We start from the raw sequence: 19,009 nt of genomic DNA, 5'->3' as shown, positions 1-19,009 counted from the left end.
TTAATTGTGAAGAAATTGGATTGAATAGACAAATCAGCATAACATTTTACAAAATGACTAGATGCTAAAAAGAGTGTGTAAGATACTCCTGTTAATGTTTTCCTCCTAAAAGTTGCCACCATCTCTTTTCTCTAGACATTGCTAAAACAAATCAACAGCAGTTGCTTCAAGTTAACCACAGAAAAGGGCAAAAGAAATTAAGCTGGTATCACCCTTCAGCAGCCGAGAAATTAGACAAAAACTTCATTTACGCTAATCCCAATCGAATTAGCTATAAAGAAGGGCACTTTTCTTTATATTATTCTAACGCCAATTTGCCATCTTATCCAACACAGTTCTCTAATCACTTATGAGTATTGTATTGTTGGTGCGTTTTCTTTTATATTTTCTATTAATAAAAAAAGCAAGTCATGTCAAGAAACACTTGCGTAGTTTCCACACATCCTCCGCATAATGCTGTGGAAATTGCGGAATTGCTCTCTAATTTTTTTAATGGCAGAGAGTTTTTTTTGCGTCGGTAATAAAATGTCAAAGACTGAGAACGGTGGAGATCGCAACAATATAATTGGTCAGAGTCGTAATATTTTAAGTGATGATCTTGGCTTAAAAGCTAAGCAAAATAAGAATGTCCACATGAAATAAAAAAGCTCAATAACAAACGAAATAAAAAAGTGAAAATGTATTACTAAATAAATATTTGATCAAAGAGAATCCGTTAACCGACACTAAAAGAATAAATTTTATGTAAAATCTAAAAAATTATTAATTTAAGGATCGAGACAAAAGTGACTTGGGTGAGGGGTTGATGATGACTAGATTATCTTTAGACTTGAGGTGACGTGGAGAAATATAGTTTGAGAAATTGTTCTTGGAGAGATTTATTTTGTGAGTTACCTTTTCAAAGAAATCTCTTTTGAAAAAAAAATCTGATTATAGATTGAAAATAACAATTTTCCTTATTTAAATATTAAGTGTCGTACAGACATTTTTTTTAACAAAATCTGATTTAATCCGACAACTGATGTGTTTTTGTCATTGACTCATCAACGTTAGCACTAGGAGCATGTGACTTTACCTTGTTAGCTTTCTTTTTTATTTTTATTGTTAACAGAAAAGGCAAGTCAAGTCAAGTCTTTCCATGCACCTTCCAAGCAGTGTTCCGGAAATTACGCCTGCAATAATTGACCTTTCCGTGCAACATGCATCGTAGCGGTTCAATTGGCATGAAGAGTCTTGGATCGTTGGATGGCCAGAACTCAGCATTGTTCAAGCACGCACAATAAAGAGCGGTGCGTGTGGGTAATCCAAGATCGAAGACTGAGAATCGGTGGAGATCATAGCAGTGTGTGGATTGTGTTGTTTGAGCACTCCTCAGGTAATCGGTGACTACTTGCTCTTCTCCTCTTCTCTCTTTCCTGCTTTGATCGCTCCATTTTCTTCTGATGAGTCGGACAAGAGCTTTTGTTTTTGTTTGAATGTAGCTCTGAATTGAGTTTTGAGAGACATTTTTGCACATCCCAGCTCTGGGATTTCCATATTCCCCTTCTTTTGAGGCTCTGCTCCATCAATGTCGAGATGACAAGAAAAGAACATACTCATTCAGAAGATCTGCAATACGGAGTGTCTTCCTCATCGAGCTCTCCACATGTAGGTGATTATGAAGACGGAGCCAAAAAGCCGAAACGAAATGATTACGAAGTGTTCTTGAGCTTTAGAGGAAAAGACACTCGCAAAGGCTTCACCGATTATCTCTATACTAGTCTTGTTGATGCAGGAATTCATGTATTCAGAGACGACAATGAGCTCCCTATTGGTGAGGAGATTGGTCCAGAGCTTCTCTGTAGTATTACACAGTCTATGATCTCGATCCCCATTATCTCGAAGGACTACGCTTCTAGCAAATGGTGCCTTCATGAGCTAGTTCAGATGTTGAAGTGCAAGAGAAGTAAAGGGCAAATAGTGTTACCCATATTTTACAAAGTGGAACCCTCGAACGCGCGACATCTTGCAGGGAGATTTGGAGATGCTATCAATGCACATAAAAAAAATTCGGACCAAATGGTTGTGAAAGAATGGGAAGATGAACTCAAAGAAGTCAGTTACTTAAAAGGATGGGAATCCGATAAAATTGATAACGGGTACATTTTTCTCCGTCGAAATATTGTTTAGTTTTTTATAAATAGATCTTACTTGAAAAAGCATATAAACATTGCCATCATATATTGAAATTTTATATTGTTATTTGACAGGCATAAAGCGGAATTAGTCAAAACGGTAGTAAGAAGAGTTATGAGTGAGTTAAAAAGACTTTTTCAGCTAAATGTTCCCGAACAGTTGGTGGGAACCAATGATCGTGTGGAACAAATTATGAGTAAGATAGATGCTAAATTCAATGGTACATGGATTATTGGAATTCATGGAATGGGCGGCATTGGTAAGACAACTCTTGCAAAGGTGTTATACAACAAACTGTCTAGTCATTTTGAGGATCGTAGCTTTCTAGCTAATATTCGAGAAACATCTCAGCGCGAGGGTATTAAATGCCTACAAAAGCAGCTCATTTTTGACATAATAGGAAGTTCATGTGAGGTGTCTAATGTCGATGAAGGAATCAGTGTCCTCAAATCTCGATTTACAAGTAAGAAAATTCTTACTCTTCTTGATGATATGGATGATAATACTCAGTTGAATGCTTTGGTCAGAGATGGTAGTTGGTTTAAAGCAGGAAGTATAGTCATAATTACAACTAGAAACAAGAGTATTCTTGACGGGGCTAGCCACATGTATGAACTCAACGAGTTGCCTTCGGATCAATCATTGATTTTATTTAGTAGACATGCGTTTCGAAAGGATTTTCCTCCTAGTGATTACAAGGATATCTCTTATGAGGTTGTATCTACTACTGGGGGGCTTCCTTTAGCTCTTGAAGTTATAGGTTCATTCTTATGTGGAAAGACAAAGGAAGCATGGGAAGATACATCAAAGAAATTAAAGAAAGTGCCTGATAAGAAGGTGCAAGAGACGTTGGGGATAAGTTACAAAGCATTAGATTATGAGGAGCAACAAATTTTTTTGGATATTGCATGTTTTTTTATTGGAGCATCTAAACAAAATCCGACTTATATGTGGGATGCTTGTGATTTTTTCCCCGGGAAGGGGATTGAAGTATTGAGTCTTATGTCCCTCATTAAAGTTGATGAAAACGGCACACTGATGATGCATGATCAACTAAGAGATCTTGGAAGGGAAATTGTTCGTCTAGAAAATCAAAAGAAGCCTCAAAAGCGTAGTAGATTATGGATTCGTGAGGAAGCCACGGATGTGCTCAAGAGTAACAAGGTAAGAGTTTTCTTTACTTGTCTTAATTAGTGAATGTGAGCTCATCTTCTCTTTCTTGTTTGAATTAAAATTGTTGCCGGTCCTAAGTCCCCAAAACTTGCTGCTTCTACCAGCAAAAGAGCTCTTTCGATTAATTGTTGTTCTTGCCTGGTTTTAGGACATAATTGAGGAGCAATATCTTGGTTATTGATAAATGATATATCTCTTTACCCGGTAGTATTGTGATCAGGAAACTCTCCTTTTGGTAACTTCAACGCAACAACAAAACTACAAAAACATAATGATTAACATAGCACTTTTAGAGAAAAGCTCGCATAAATTGTTGAGGCCATGCTTTTCTCTCATATCATTTTGACGTGCATGTTTGATGTTTGGATTCTTGTTTTGATTTCTTGCTAGGTCTGGTTCTTTCTTTTTTCTTCTACTCATTATTGACTTCTTATGAGTTGTTTGTTATGATAATGAGACCTCTATTCGTTTGTGACAATTGGCTATCAAGGTTCCTGTAATTTTTAAGTTGGGCTAAGTACAGATTTAGTACCCCCTAAGTATTATTGTTTGTGTGATTTAGTCTTTTATCTATTTTTTTTGGCTCAATGTAGTCCTTTATCTTTCCAAGTTTGTGCAATTGAGTTCTTTGTTGTCAATCGTTAGTTAACAGCGTTGATTTGTTAATGTCACTTTCATATTTATTTATGATATATACGCAACTGTGTAGTATAACGCTCTAATTATATATTATTTCGTTCTATTGACTTTTCATAATAGTGGATAATTTTCTTCCGTGAATTTGCTAATACTTTTTTAGTTCTATGACGTTGGATTATTTTTTCTGTTAATCCCCCGATAATATTCATTTGTCAAATATAGGCTTTCATGTTGTAATAATTATGACTGCATCGTTCAACTCCAAGTGAGCATTGTATTTAGCAAAGATTTAGTTAATATTTATATTGTCATTTGTTAAATATGGGCTATCCATGTTATATAACTTTTTTGTCGATTTTTTATTTCTCAAGTATTAGCTACCATGTTATAATAGATATTTCTACATCCTCATAATGAGCATTTTATAGCACATAATTAGTACCTTTACATAATTTATTTGTTAAATATGAGCTATCATGTTACATAATTTTTTTATATAATCTGCTTGTGAAATAGAACAAAATTTTTTCTCATAATGAGTATCCATAGAACTTTTTAATCATAATAGCCATCACTAATTATGCATTTTGTTATACTTATTGTAGAAATATATATAACCACGTAAAAAGATCGGTCTAAACATATGTTCTTTTTCCTTCTATGATGGACAAATTTATTACATTCATTTGTTTGTAAAGCATGCTAAACAACGATGATGGATATTTCTTAGTCACAATGGTTATCCATACACGTTTTCAATCATAACAGTCGTTGCTACATTGCGTTATACTTATTGTTGAAATATATGCATCCATGTAATAGATTCCTCTAAACATATACATTTTTTCTTCCATGATGGCTAATTTGATTATATTAATTTATTCCTAAAGCATGTAATATAAGTTTTCTTGTGATGATGGATATCTTTTTTATTGATTTTTTAATATTATGTATTTGTCAAATACGAGTCCAATATGATATTGATCTGTAATTTGACAAGTATGCTTTTAATATTATTTACTTGTCAAATATGAAGCCGTCGCACATAATAAAAGATAAATTCATAAATTGTTCCCATTGCTACAAAATATATATGTTATGTTGTTTGGTAAGATCTATGGATTAAAATAAGACATTAGAAGAAAAAAGTTAAATCTTTACAATAAACGGAACAATAGAGCCATAAATATTTTACTTAGATTTTTAACACTCAAAACACTTTTAACTTCTGCTTTGCACTCTAGTCTCAGGATCTTGATCTTCCCTATTCTTCACAAATTCAATGAATTTACAAAACTAGAGGTGGTCAACAAATTACACTAACAACCCGTATGGTTACGGTAATGGAACAAGGCTACAATATAATCGCTATCACACCGTAATGTAATAAAGCCGAAGTAGCTATATGTTGATTGGTTTGAGTTATGTAAAAGTTATTACATGGTTCTGTTTCATGAACGTGTAATATGTAGAAATGTGTCTATTCAAACTTACGTTTTCAAAACTAAGTGTCCGTTAATGCAAAAACATTATGTATGTACCATAAAAAAAAATCGTCTAGAAACTATGCCACTCAAAATGCAAAGAGAAATTCCAGTTCGGACGTTTTACTTCCTAGAGAGGTGGTCAAAGCAATGGCTCATTCCAATACCTGTGATGTAAATAATTATGGTTTTGAATTTTGTGTCTTGATTAATTTTTATTATTGGCATGAAAGTTAAAAGGTATGCAACTAAAAGCAATTACAACATATGGATGATTTGTGCAAGTATCAGACAAGCATGTGCAAATGTCATGAGTATCTTTAATTAAAAAAACACTAAATATAATGAAGTTACGAGATTTGTAAAAAAATTTCTACCAATGCATTTCAGCGAACATATTTTTGCACAAATGAAAATGTAATCAACTAAATATAACATTGCTTAGAATTGAAAAAAAGGGTATCTATGAAGTTATTAACGAAAATATGATAATATACAAAAAAAAAATTGAAGGAAAAATAAGTAGTGTCACATCCGAAAGAATAAAAGTTTGAAGGAAATATTCAAACCACCAAACAAATCCGTCTTTTAACTCTCATGATTTGTGCTCACTGTGCAATTCATCACCTAAGACAAAATAAATTTGAGGCCCCTAAATATTTGGTTACAATGAAAGAAAAATGGAAAAGACTTGAATTCCCTTAGTATCCAATTTAATCAATCCTCATGTACAATCTTTCTGGAAGCAAGATCTCATTAATTTATGCTATTTCACTTTAAAAAAATAAACAAGATAATGAAAATGTTGCATCAAACATCTGTACCAACAAAAGAGGAGTAAAGATCATCTATATAACGTTTCATATATAATCGATTTTTCTTCCATGTATAATTAAAAAACACTCATTAAAGAAACATATGATAAGAAAGGAATTAATGTAAAACACGAGCATACTTTTTGAGATGACATTCTCGATTTCACTTTGCCAGTGAGAATTGCAGACAAGGTACACCAGAATAATAGGGGGGATTCTACAATTCAAATTCTCTAATTGTGAAACATGTTTTGATGACAAGTTTGATAAATGTACTTGAACTGTAAGAGTTATGCTTTTTCACATATAAAGGGCATGAATTTTGATAGTTATATTTGAAGTAGTTTGTACAAAAAGATAGGTCTTCTATAGTAATTTTGAAAGGATGCAATTTTTGGTAATTCAAAAGGTGCAAATTTACGAAAGGCATAATTGGAAGAGGAAAAGTTCGAAAACACCTTCGTGAGCTTCACATTTGTACATGAATTAGATAAATCATATGCAAAAACAACTTGTTATTTCACTAAGTTGAAAGTAAGAAGCCTACACCATAATAGTATGATATCAAATTGAAATTAGTCCATCTTTTCTTATATACAGTCAATTTCGTCAATTTTACGGTCCACAATGTTTTATAATTGTAGGGCACCAGTAAGATTGAGGCCCTTCATCTTGGCTATTATGGCTGGAAAAACTACCAAGGTGAACAGTTTAAGGAACTCACCAACTTGAGGTTCCTTCAAGCTGCAAACGGCGTGAATTTCACCGGAGATTTCCAAAACTTGCTTCCCCAATTAAGATGGCTGGAGTGGAAGGAGTGTCCCTCAAATTTCAAAATGGCCAACTTTCATCCGAAGAAATTAGTCGTGCTCAATCTATCAAGTAGTAAAATTTCAGAAAACTGGAGAGGATGGGGTCCACTTAAGGTAAGATATTGAGAAGATATATTTCTTGTGAATAATTACGTGATACCGAAGGTCCAATCACACCAAGTTCTCCTTTCTTTCTTGTAGAAAGGTTTAATATCATTCCTCGAATTAAGGATTTTCATCTAAATATGGAATTTATAGGCACCTATGTATTCAGAAGCTTCTGCCCCTTAATATCTTTAATTGATAAAACTCTACAATCCGTCATGCTTAACCTTAGACAATACTAAAAAAGAAATTAACTATATTAATTAACATCTATTAAAAACATAATTACATATTCGTGCATATTTTGATTTTCGTTAATCTAGCTGGTTTGTGGCTTCTAAGATAATTTATCCCCATGCAAAAGTAGTTCTTTTGAGCGATTCTTGTTATATCTCTATATCAATCTTCTTTCTTGGAGAAACAAAAACTCCCATGCAGTGACTTGTGCTGTACGTACATACTAAAATTCTAAATTAATTTTAATCTTAGGGTAATGCATATAATTTATGAATTGCTCTAACTTGTTGCACGAAATATTTATTCATTATAATTGTTGATTATGGAAGTCGTCACTGTATAACACAAATATAAATTATTGATGTCACGAGAGTAATAAAATTATCCTTCCAATGGCATCAAATTCTTTTGGAATACAACATGCTTTATATCTTGTACATATAACATTAAAAAATTACTTTTCATAATTAAACTACCTGTTTCTCTTTAATTTCATACTATTAAAGTGTCATTTGCTTTCTGATAATAAAATTTGTTTATGTCTAATCAACGGCATCGCCATAGCTCTTAAAAACTGAATATATTTTCTCTTTGAAATTTTATCCGAAAAAAAACACAGCTAGCAGTTGTACGTAGATAACATTCTTTTTGCAATGGATATGCTTAAAAAAAATCAATATGGTGGTGTAGCCAAACACTACTAATAAAACATTTAAAATTAAATAAGACAATTGTGAAAGAGTAGCGGAGCATTGGTACTTTTTAGGAATTTTAAAGATTCTTAAAATGATACAAGGAATAGTGGAAAATCACACATTGCAGCTGTCCAATTTCAATGAGGTTTTCCTTTGTTTCTTTCAGATGGCAACCGAGCTGAAAGTTCTCAACCTCTCGTATTGTAAACATTTGAGAAGAACTCCCGACTTGTCTGCTTTTAAAAGCTTGGAGATTTTGATTCTTGAAAACTGTTGTAGTCTGGAAGCAATTCATCCTTCTATATGGTATATCAAGACCCTCGTCTCCTTGAATGTAAACTATTGTAAGAGATTGAAGGAGCTACCGGCAAGAGTGGGGAGAATGGAAGAATCGAGGGAGCTTCTTATAAGTGACACCGCTATAAAAGAGAATCCTATTTCGAGAGGTTGTCTGATGAAGCTAATGACTCTAGGTGCCCTAAGTTGTGATAAATTTGCTCAGCTTCTAGAATCCATTGGCTCCTTTGTGTCGTTAACTCAGCTGAACTTACATGAGACAAGGATTAAAGAATTACCTGAATTCATTAGTTCTATGGAGCCGCTGGAGACTCTTAATGCCTATGGCTGCGAATCATTAGCTCGCATACCTAGCTCCATAGGCAATCTAGCATCCCTGTCTCGCCTTGACCTATCGGAATGTCGATCGTTGAGAGAGATCCCCGACTCGATTGGAAAGTTGGCATCATTGAATGAGCTGCGATTAGCATGGACATCGATTACAAAATTACCTGAAAGCATTGGGAATCTGCAAAATTTGAGGATCTTGCGCATTAGTGGAACTCCCGTGACGGAATTGCCTAGTGTCATTGGAATGCTGGCGAAACTCCAAGAGTTGAGTGCAGTATGCTGCGACAATCTGAAAGGACTGCCTAATAATATAGGCGAACTGGTTTCGCTAAACGAGCTTTATTTAGACAGATCGAGCATTTTGGGTTTGCCAGAAAGCATTTCTAAGCTCTCTTCTCTCCAATGTCTCAGCCTTAAATTTTGCGAAAACCTTCGAGGAATACCTGAGCCGCCCGCCAGCTTAACAGCTCTGCACATCACTTTCCCAAGTCCATCGTTACCATTTCTTTCCAAACTAACCCTTCTCGAGGAACTCACCCTTTCTGATTGCCGTCCACTTGAATGTCTCCCCGAGCTTCCCGTCCGACTATCCAAGGTTTCTGTTCGATCTGTTACTTTCTCTGGGGAGGTTAATTTGTCCAGCGCTCGCATTAGACGGGGGTTGGGCCGTTTATACACTACGACATTGAATAGGCAAATTCCCAGATTGTCCAGAGGTGACGAGCCCAGGTGTGTATCTGACTGAGCTCGAAGATCAGCTCCACAGCAGAAGGGAAGCTCCCATGGCTCTCCGCGCGCTGCTGGCCGGCAAAAACCCTAGCCTCCGCCTCCGCGTCTGGCCTCGGCTCTAATGGCGGCTTGATCTCCCCTACGACTACGGCGCCCTCCAGCCCGCAATCAGCGGCGAGATCATGCGGCTGCACCGCCAGAAGAAGCACCACCACCGCCAGGCCTCCAACACGGCGCTCGAGCAGCTCCACGATGCCATGGGTGAGGGCGACGCTCCGGCCGTCGTTAATAAGTTGCAGAGCTCCTATCAAGTTCAATGGCGGAGGTTCGATTCTTTTCTGTTTTGTCCTCTTGTTTCTTTCGTTCCTTCTGTCTGGGATTTAGTTTTTGTTGTTTGCTTTCTAAGTTCAATGGAAGTGAGGGTGAAATTTGTCGGAGCGATAATTGATCGAGCATTCTCTTGTCTAACGCGGACTCGACGAGTGTTCGGATTGTTCTTTAACTGTTGCCTGCCGTTGCATAGAAACAGGACCTTAATGAATTGCCAGAGTCAAATTTGCTGAGGAGGTGCTTCACTTCTCGTTTGGGGTCAATCCTTAGTGACTTAAAGTGTTCCCTCGAGAAATGATGAGGACTAGGCAGAGCTGTTAAGGTTTTCGGTCACAGTAGCTGAACGCAATTTAGCATATAGTCTTATTTGTCAGCGAAACAGATGAACAAGGAAAAATGCTCTTGACTTTGTTCCATTTAAGGTTAATGGACTGAAGGAAGGCGTTATTTGTGATGAAAGCTTCTTCAGATTCAATGAAATTGAGAGTGAAAGGTGGTTGAGAATTTAACTCGTGGACAATTGAATATAATAAGCGGCACATTTCAAAGATGAGCTATCCTTCGCAAGGGAACTTGTAGTGTATATAAAGTGATTGATCTGGCTTTGCCAGCACTTGGTAAGACAAATCTATTATCTGCAGTCGCTGCTCATGTCAAATCCTTGATGGGTTAGCTCCCCTCTAGAGCCAAAGTTCCTGGTTTTTTAGTATTTGTCTGCCATAGCTCACCAATGTCTGATTGGTTGTCAATAGCTTTTGCCCTATCGATGTGAATGGTGCGCTGGTGCTCCTGATGAACCATAGTACTATAGAATGTACAGAGTGACAAGTTTTGGATCTATATGGCACTAGTGAGGATGGGTGGCGTTCGAATGTCACCACATTCAGATTGTGTCGTGCTTACTGACTAGGAGGAAAATTTTGTTGAGGGTTGTCTTTCCATCCTGAAGACAGTTGCTTAGATTAGTCATTGCATCGGTAGGTTTTTTTTGTTATCACATTCTTATTGCAGTTGCTACCAACTAAATGAAAGGGGAAAAGAGGTGAAATTAGGGTTTCTGAGTTTCGTTTTGTTTCATATGAATAATTTACAGCATGTGATGAACAAGTGTGAAATGTTGTATCAGATATTATCAATTCATTTTTAAGTAAGCTTCATAGGCATTGTGGTGGTAGTTCATGCAGTTTGGCAAAGGCATGTTGAACCACGACTGTGATTGAACTTTCTTAAAGAACTTCATCACATTTGAAACATGCTACATTCAGGTCTATTGTTTGAAAACAATTTGCAGAAATTTTGTGTTTTATCTAAGAGCACTGATGGCTGCGCCGGCCCTTCTATTACCTCTTCTTGTTTTTATAAATTATCCAACAATCTTAAATTTTCTCTTTATTTTCTCTATGTGCATATTCAACTATTAAAGATTAGCTTTTGGCGCTTAGCCCATTATTATCCTTTTGATTTTGCTCCTCTTACGATTTTGTGGATGTAACCTATGTTCAGGTCATGTTAATCACTCCATAGTATGGAATAATCTTGCTCCAATTCAGGTAAATGCATGTTTGACAAATTTTGATCCTTGTGGTCGCTCTATGTTGGGTAATGCAGGGAGGAGGTGGTGAGCCACCAAAAGGTTCCCTCGGTTGGGCCATTGACAATCATTTTGGCTCGGTTCTTTAGACGCACTCGTGCAGAAAATGACTGCAGAAGGTGCTGCTTTACAACTTCGAAACAAACGCTGCGAGTTGCGAGAATGTAGTTGAGATTCAGGGGACCTTTCGGGTTCGAAACATCTAAGGCTATCATGTGTTGCAAACTGCAAGAGTCTGGTAAGTTTGGATATCTCTGTTTGCATGTCCATTCAATCACTTGGCCTTTCAAGTTTAAAGAATCTAAAAGAATCAGATGCTGCCAACTGCGAGAATTTAGTTGAAGTTTGAGGCTGACCCATATAGAATATCTGGTAACATTCTGTATCTCTGGATGCGCATCCATTGAAAGATTCCATGCTGCAAATTGCCGAAATCTAGTTGAAATTCGTGGTCTTTACAGGTTGGATTTACTGGCAAGATTGAATATCTCTGGGTGCTCTTCTATTAAAAGATTACCAGACTTTTCCAGTTTAAAGACTTAGAATTTCACGCTGCAAATTGCGAGAATCTAGTTGAAGTTCGAGGCCTTGATTGATTAATTAGAAAATTTGGGTAGTTTTAATGTCTTTAGATGCATGTCCATTAAAAGATTACCAGACCTTTCAATCCATTAAAAGATAAACAGACCTATCAAGTTAAAAATGTCTTAAGGGATTCTATGCTGCAGACTGCAGGAATCTAGTTGAAATTCACGGCCTTGAGAGGTTGATTATTGGTAAGATTGGATATCTCTAATTGCACATCCATCGAAAGATAACCAGATCTTTCTAGTTTAAAGAATTTGAGGGCTTTCATGTTGCAAACTGCAAGAGTCTTGTTGAAACGCAACCTTGACGGGCTGGATTTTTTGGTAATATTGGATATCTGTTGTTGCACTTCCCTTGGGAGATTATCGGATCTATCGTGATTGAAAACCCTGAACAGGTTGAAAATCAACCGCTGCGATTACATTCAAAGCCTAGAGATATTCTCATCCTGCAAAAGTGTGTGTATTCAAGGTTGCAAGTTGTTAGCGAAATTCCCAGATGTGTCGAAATTGGAAGATTTAAGGAACTTGATAGTGACAGCTCGTTGGAAATTATCAGACATCTCAGGGCTCAAAGGATCGAGCCACCTATAAAGTATAGAGATTTGATGATGCTCGTCAATTGTCGTACCAGACCGCGACAAACTAATTGAGCCTTGAGGGCTTAGAGACTTGGAGCTTCCACAAGCTTACGACATTTCCAGATGCAAGTGGCTACAGCCAATATCTGAATTGTCTTGAGCTTTCCTCATATAGAATATGAGCAGTTGTTACGTCGGGTATTCATGAGATCACATTCTGGTGATAGTTCGATATTTGAGACTGATCCCTGTCCCCTAATAAGGCAAAATCTTAGACTTGATAAAATCATGAATGAAGCTGGCAGTCCTGGTGAATCATCCGTGAGTGATTCTTTTTTGAACATTACTGAGTGATTCCTGTTCCTTAGTTGGAATGAAATCTTTCTCTTGATCATAGTAGGAATGTAACTGGCAGCCCTTGTTGGAGGACTAGATCATAAGTTTTGTATTGAACGTTGTTCTGCTTGCTTGCAGGTCATCTATAACGTGTTTGTTTTGTTTACATGGCGACTTAAACTTTTATCTTCTGTTGATTCTTATAATGGCAGGCATACTGGCTTATGCGTGATGTTGTTATGGTGGAAATTACAAAACACTGAAAGAACAAGCAGCTCTTTAACAAAATCCCTTCAACCATAGTCATCTCAGTTTCTTAAGGTGGATGACTGAAATCCCATACCCAGGAATGACATGAATTTGCTTGCTTATCCTGATTGCTTGAATTGGTTTTTTTATTGTTCTGTGATATTGCAACTGTAATTTTCTTTTGTGTGTTCTCATATGATTGCTCGAAGTAATTTAATGATTGACATGTGGATTATTAAGGAAGCTTCTGGAGGCAAAGTGCAAAAACACATAGGCAAAGTAGAGCGATCATGCTGCTGGACTTGTGGCGCTCTGGATCCCCAAAATTCGTTGGATTGTTTCAAGTTAATCATCAGGTGTGAATTTTATATGTTGCAAGGCTGCAAGAGTGAGTTCATAGTTTCATTGTTGTTGACACCTCCGACAATTGTCATTTTAAGTTCTCGATCAACCATTTGTGTTGAATTTGATCCTAACAAGATTCACACCATTTTTCCTGTCACCGCGTGATTTACTCTTCTGCTCTATCATTCCAATGGTGGGATTTTTTCGCTACGCCAATGAGGATTTGTTCTGGTGATGCTCTATTTCAAGTTTCTAGTATGCAAGTTTTTGTCTTCATGATATTGGAGCTGTGAACAGAGCCGAACTTAGGAATTTGGGAGGAGAACCATAGATGTATTTCAAAGAAACTAATGAACTATTGCAAGTTTGAGCAATGTTATCTATATGAATCATGCTGGAATTATAAAAGCATTTTAACGAGTTTATTCACTTTATGACGAGGAGCAACATCTCACGATCTATCAATAGTCCACCTATATTTAGTAGAAATAATGAGGATCATGTATAATGAACTCACATAACAAGCTTATGGCAATGGACATGAACTGGACTAGCAGTGTTGCAAAGAGATACGAAGCATCACTTCCAGGTGGTGGTAGAGACGTGGTGGTCCCAGTGGTTGGTGCCAGCAGTTACGGGAATCCAGCTGGACTGGTGGTCGGGGCAGTGGAAGTTTCACTGACAGTGACAACTAATTTTTGGCCCTGAGAACAACGGTCACTGTTAGTAAAGGTGTAGACTAAGTAATACTCGCAGGCTTTGTTCAGGGAAAAGGTGGCTGGTCCGTTGATTAGTGTATGAACGTAGAAGCACTGTTGCAGTTATTGTTATCACCATGTGTGACCCTGCGTTGAAGTAGAACACTGCAAAAATAATGGAAGAACATTGGCATTAAAAGAGTGAAGCTCAAGATTGATTTTTTGGCCACTGAAGCTCAAGATTGATTGCACATAAGTACGTGTATGCAATTTAAATCAGGAGATTTTACAAACAGAGCTTCTGTAAGCTAGAAATTACAAGAACCGTTTTTCTCTTAATTTCATATGTTAGCTTTCTAGCATTTATACTCCAAAAAGATTGGGATATTGAGTTCTCTTCAGGATGGTATACATAGATTTGTATCTCTCCCCTCTGTGAGAGGTTCTCTCTCTCTGTTGAGAGCTTTCCCTACATCACAATGATGTTTTCTTTCTGCTATCCTTCTCCATGATCGTCACCCCCATTCTTCTCGATCATCCAATATCCTGATATTTGCGCTCTATCATCATTAGTTATTTCCATCTGCTTTCTATTTTAGTTATGTCTCTTTGGAATTGTTTTGTCGCATTAGTTTTCCTATCACTACACACTGCCCCTATCAACTGTTCGACGACATGTCTGAGTTTATTCTCTGCTAATCTATTTCTTTTTTCTCGTTACAGGATGCCTGCAGAGGTTCTCTTAACATTGCAAGCATCTCTGGTAGACAATCTTCTGGGGGATCATTTGATTTTTGAGCAAATTGATGATGAGGAAGCTGAGATGGTTTAAATTGGAAGGATTTTGTCAGAGAAATGCTTGAGTCGAGCTGCGTAGCTAGTGTTTGAAGGAAAGCCTGCGCTGGTATGGTTGACATTACTATAACCCCTCAAAATGAGAAAATGTATTTGTTCAGGTTTCACGGCTGGCACCAAGCAGAGATAGTCCTAAGTTCTGGCCCTTGGTCGATTAGGGGAAATTGCATAAACCTGCAGAGATGGGATGCTCAGAGGAGACGGGAGAACCTCTGTTTTCATGAACTGGAGGTGTGGCTGCAAAATACATGGATTAGCCTTAGACCAAATGAAAGAGAACAATGTGAAACCTATTGCTCATTGGGCATGCAAACTGGTGAAAGTAGAGTCGATTCACACCAAATCTCGTGGTCGTGGTGGCTTCCTTGGTGCTAAAAGTTGCAGATGCTATATATGTACTGTGGAGTGAGGCACTAGCTTTGTTACTTCGACTGAGTATAAAACTTTCCGAGTGGAACCACCCACCTGGGTGGCGCTGCTGGAGTGGGCACTCTTCCTCTCGCAAAAGGTTGAGTGTTCAAATCCCGGGCGCCGCAGGGTGACTTAACCGGTGGCACGTGTGTGGTGGCTAGCACGTGTCGCCCCCAGGGTTTACTCCCCGGCTGTCGGCCGTGCGGGGGTTCCCTGGGTTACCAAAAAAAAAAAAAAAAACTTTCCGAGTGGTTGGTGAGTGAGATTGAGATTGAAATAGAGAAAGCCGGTACTAATCATTCACCGACAAAGAAAATGTCCAAAATGATGCATTCACATCTGTCTTTCAATGGCGTGAAAGGTCAGTTCTATGATATTGCCGGAATGGATTGCGGGATGGGGTGGGAATCAATGTGACATCGCTCAAACCTTTGTAATGGGATTGAGGAGGCCGATTTGATAATGGACTGCCAATCCTGCATATTCTTTTTTTTTTTTGGTAACCTAGGGAACCCCCGCACGGCCGACAGCCGGAAGGTAAACCCTGGGGGCGACACGTGCTAGCCACCACACACGTCGCACCGGTAAAGTCACCCTACGGCGCCCGGGATTCGAACACCCAACCTTTTGCGAAAGAAAGAATGCTTTTCAGCGGCACCTGCAGCAGATATCATGCATATTCTTTAGTCTCTATTATATTCAAGTTGTAGATCATTCCAGCGACCGACCATAATATTTGACTAATTGATATTCACTCAATTGGATCAAACATATATGATGAAATGGCCAAAAGTTCAGATCATGTTATACCAGTCTACATCTAGATTTGCAAGCTTCGATGTCATGATGTTATATTTGCTACTCCATACTCTACAATAACTCTGCAGAATAATTGAAGTAGCACATATAAAAACTCAATCACTTGTATGTAATGTCATATTGCTTATGGTATAAAGAGCGAGGTTGGTTATTGTTGAAATATGACGCAAAAACGATAGGATCTTGTAAATTAAGTCAATGCGAAAATACTAGAAAAATACGATAAATAATAAGGACACTGGAGATTTATGTGATTCGGTCCAAGTATCGGTACTTACATTTACGGTGAGAGTCAGCAACAAATAATTCATTATAATCGGAGAATCAGATTTACAATTCGCTTATACGCTCGAGTGTTTCTCACACCTAGATTTAAGCGTAGAACCAAAGTGTTTACAAATAAATAACTCAATTAGACGAAATAAACTCACTATACAAATCACCGCGTGTTCAAGTCCAAAGCAAAACACGCGCATGTCTAAGAACGTCTCTGTACGTTCTGCCTCCTTTATGCGGCTTGAATACAAGCATCTCTGTACGTCTTGCTTTGTACGGCTTTGGTCTTCGCTGAAAGAAAGAAACCCTCAATTTTTATATTTTTATATGCGGCAAAAAACCCTTTGTTTTTGCTTTCCCTTTTTTCTAACTTCCGTGGCCCCACACATTTCTTTTGTACGTACAAGAAGTGAAGTCCTTTACTGGTAAAGGAGTCAACAAATTGACCTGGGCCCACCGAAATAGATATAATAAAATAAAGTGTGCTCCTATTTTGTCTTTTAGTGGCCTTCTTTATTCTCGATTTGTGTTAAGCCAATGACCGTGAGCCCCTGCCGAAATGAGCTAAATAAGAAAGTGAATTTGTTACGTGGGTTCAAACCCGTGACATAAATTCAATAATTCTCCACTTTGGTTCGACGTTTGTAGCAAAGTTATAATACTCATAAATCATGATCTTTCTCCAACGCCCAGATAGACGCTCACTCTCATGAGATCTGAATAGTCTTCAAGTAGAGCTTGAGCTTAGCCAAAAAAACATGCTTAGTCATTATGTCCACTGGGTTATCCGATGTCGCAATCTAACATGAACAATGAAAAGAATAACATTTAGTTAAAAATAACTCCGAAATGTTTAAATTCAGACATCATCATATGGAATGAGAAGATGCAATTATGATTTGACAAGGAAATGCACTAACAGAATCTATCAGTTGATCGGTATTAACATGAAAGCGATCGTTGTATTAATATACAAGACTATATGAAGAGCCTGCAAGTTTTGCTACCCGTTCGGAACTTAAAGAGATAATCCTTCAATCCTCAAATTTATGATTGCCAATTTTGTGATAGAAATTTCCGATGATCGTCTATATCTGGATCTATATTTAAGAAGTGGCTGAGGTGTCTTAAACCATCAATGTGTACCTAGGGATGAGTCCGATGCGGTTTGATGTGGTTTCAACGTCGAGGTCTACACTCACAATAATTCATAAATTACGAAAAATGAACATCAAACCTACTTCATAATAAAAAAACAAAAAAAACCTTCATGTATAAATGGTAAACGTAATTATGAACCTCATAGGTTATACAATATAGTTTCGTGGTTCAGTCGGTTTCAAAATAATTGAAGCCAAATTTGTTCGATTTATGATCCATTTATTTAAGAAAGTACTCTTGTCAAAAGTTCGGTTGAGTATAAAGGTTTGGACCCTTTTTTGCTTATCCCTACATGTATTGAGATTTTTTATCATTCGAAGATTGTCTTCGGATACAATTAATCGGCAATCAAGCATTTCTGATTAAAGAGAAAACCAGAAGACATAGAGCCAAATAATCATCAACACTTACATCTTTGCCAGAAGGCCGAGAAAGGTCCAAATAATAATCACAATCGTACTAAAACTTCCAGGACGCTATCTAATCTTTGGGCCATCATTTCTAAGGAGCCTCACGTTGGACTAATTCAGAAAATGGGCTTCTTGTTGTTGTTTAAGCCCAAATTGATGTTAGGCTTTCGGCCTCTGACTAATATAACGGGTTCAGTCTACCTTAGGCATTAAAATTATTTTGTTCTTTTTTTTTTGGTCGAAACATTAGGATTTTTTGTTCACTATCTTCGAATTTTCTTCATTAATGAACCTGGCCAAAAAACAGAAGGAAAAATTCATTAATGAAAATCTAGAACATCAAATTTTAAAATTAACTCTTTACGCCCTGTGATTTCAAGATTTCACACTTTTCACTCTGAAATTTCGTGAAGACTAAGTCCACACATTGTAATTTCGAGTTGCGGCTGAGTTAAGTATCATCTAGTTGGAAAATAGACTTGAGAAGGAGTAGATTCTACTCAAACTTAGTAAACTAAGAGTTCATGCTGCAATTGGTTATGATGCAAATATCATATATCAATATAATTGGTCAAAGTCATGACATCAGTTGGTTCCTTATATCCAACTGATTTCGGCATATCCCATGTAAGACCCTCATGATTTAGCGATGGTAAGGCATTGAGCTCACATAAAGCCAATGCCTCTCGCACTTTTTCGAACCCATTCGAATTAAATAAGTTAAATTAATTAAGGTCTCTATGCCATACCATCAAAATAAAGAAAAAAACTTCGAATTTTCATGAGATAGCCACTTTGCTGGTAAAGTGAATAATAGTTGCTTGTACGACTACACATATGTTTGCAAAAGATGTATGTGCTAACATATA

The 19,009-nt window shown here is 37.2% G+C and overlaps 1 protein-coding gene and 3 pseudogenes across 1 annotated transcript; all 4 read left to right on the top strand.

The window, feature by feature from the left end:
* The window catches only part of LOC115686198 (disease resistance protein RUN1-like), a 77,391-nt pseudogene extending 67,884 nt beyond the window's left edge, over positions 1 to 9,507 (top strand).
* Positions 1,528 to 2,771, top strand: LOC130140158 (disease resistance protein L6-like; annotated as a pseudogene).
* On the top strand, positions 9,478 to 13,444 carry LOC130140160 (superoxide dismutase [Mn], mitochondrial-like; annotated as a pseudogene).
* Positions 12,278 to 15,063, top strand: LOC130140159 (uncharacterized). The gene is made up of 3 exons (XM_056318789.1): positions 12,278 to 12,901; positions 13,406 to 13,521; positions 14,932 to 15,063. Exons 1-3 carry the CDS (start codon positions 12,785 to 12,787, stop codon positions 15,038 to 15,040), a joined length of 342 nt encoding a protein of 113 aa, XP_056174764.1. The 5' UTR covers positions 12,278 to 12,784; the 3' UTR covers positions 15,041 to 15,063.
* Positions 15,064 to 19,009: the final 3,946 nt, after the last annotated feature.

This window comes from Syzygium oleosum, unplaced genomic scaffold (assembly GCF_021117445.2).
Source record: "Syzygium oleosum isolate NSW1041296 unplaced genomic scaffold, Sole_v2.1 Sole_v2.16, whole genome shotgun sequence".
Lineage (NCBI taxonomy): Eukaryota > Viridiplantae > Streptophyta > Magnoliopsida > Myrtales > Myrtaceae > Syzygium > Syzygium oleosum.
The sequence above is the reverse complement of the archived record's forward strand: the minus strand, read 5'-3'. Positions and strand labels throughout refer to the sequence as shown.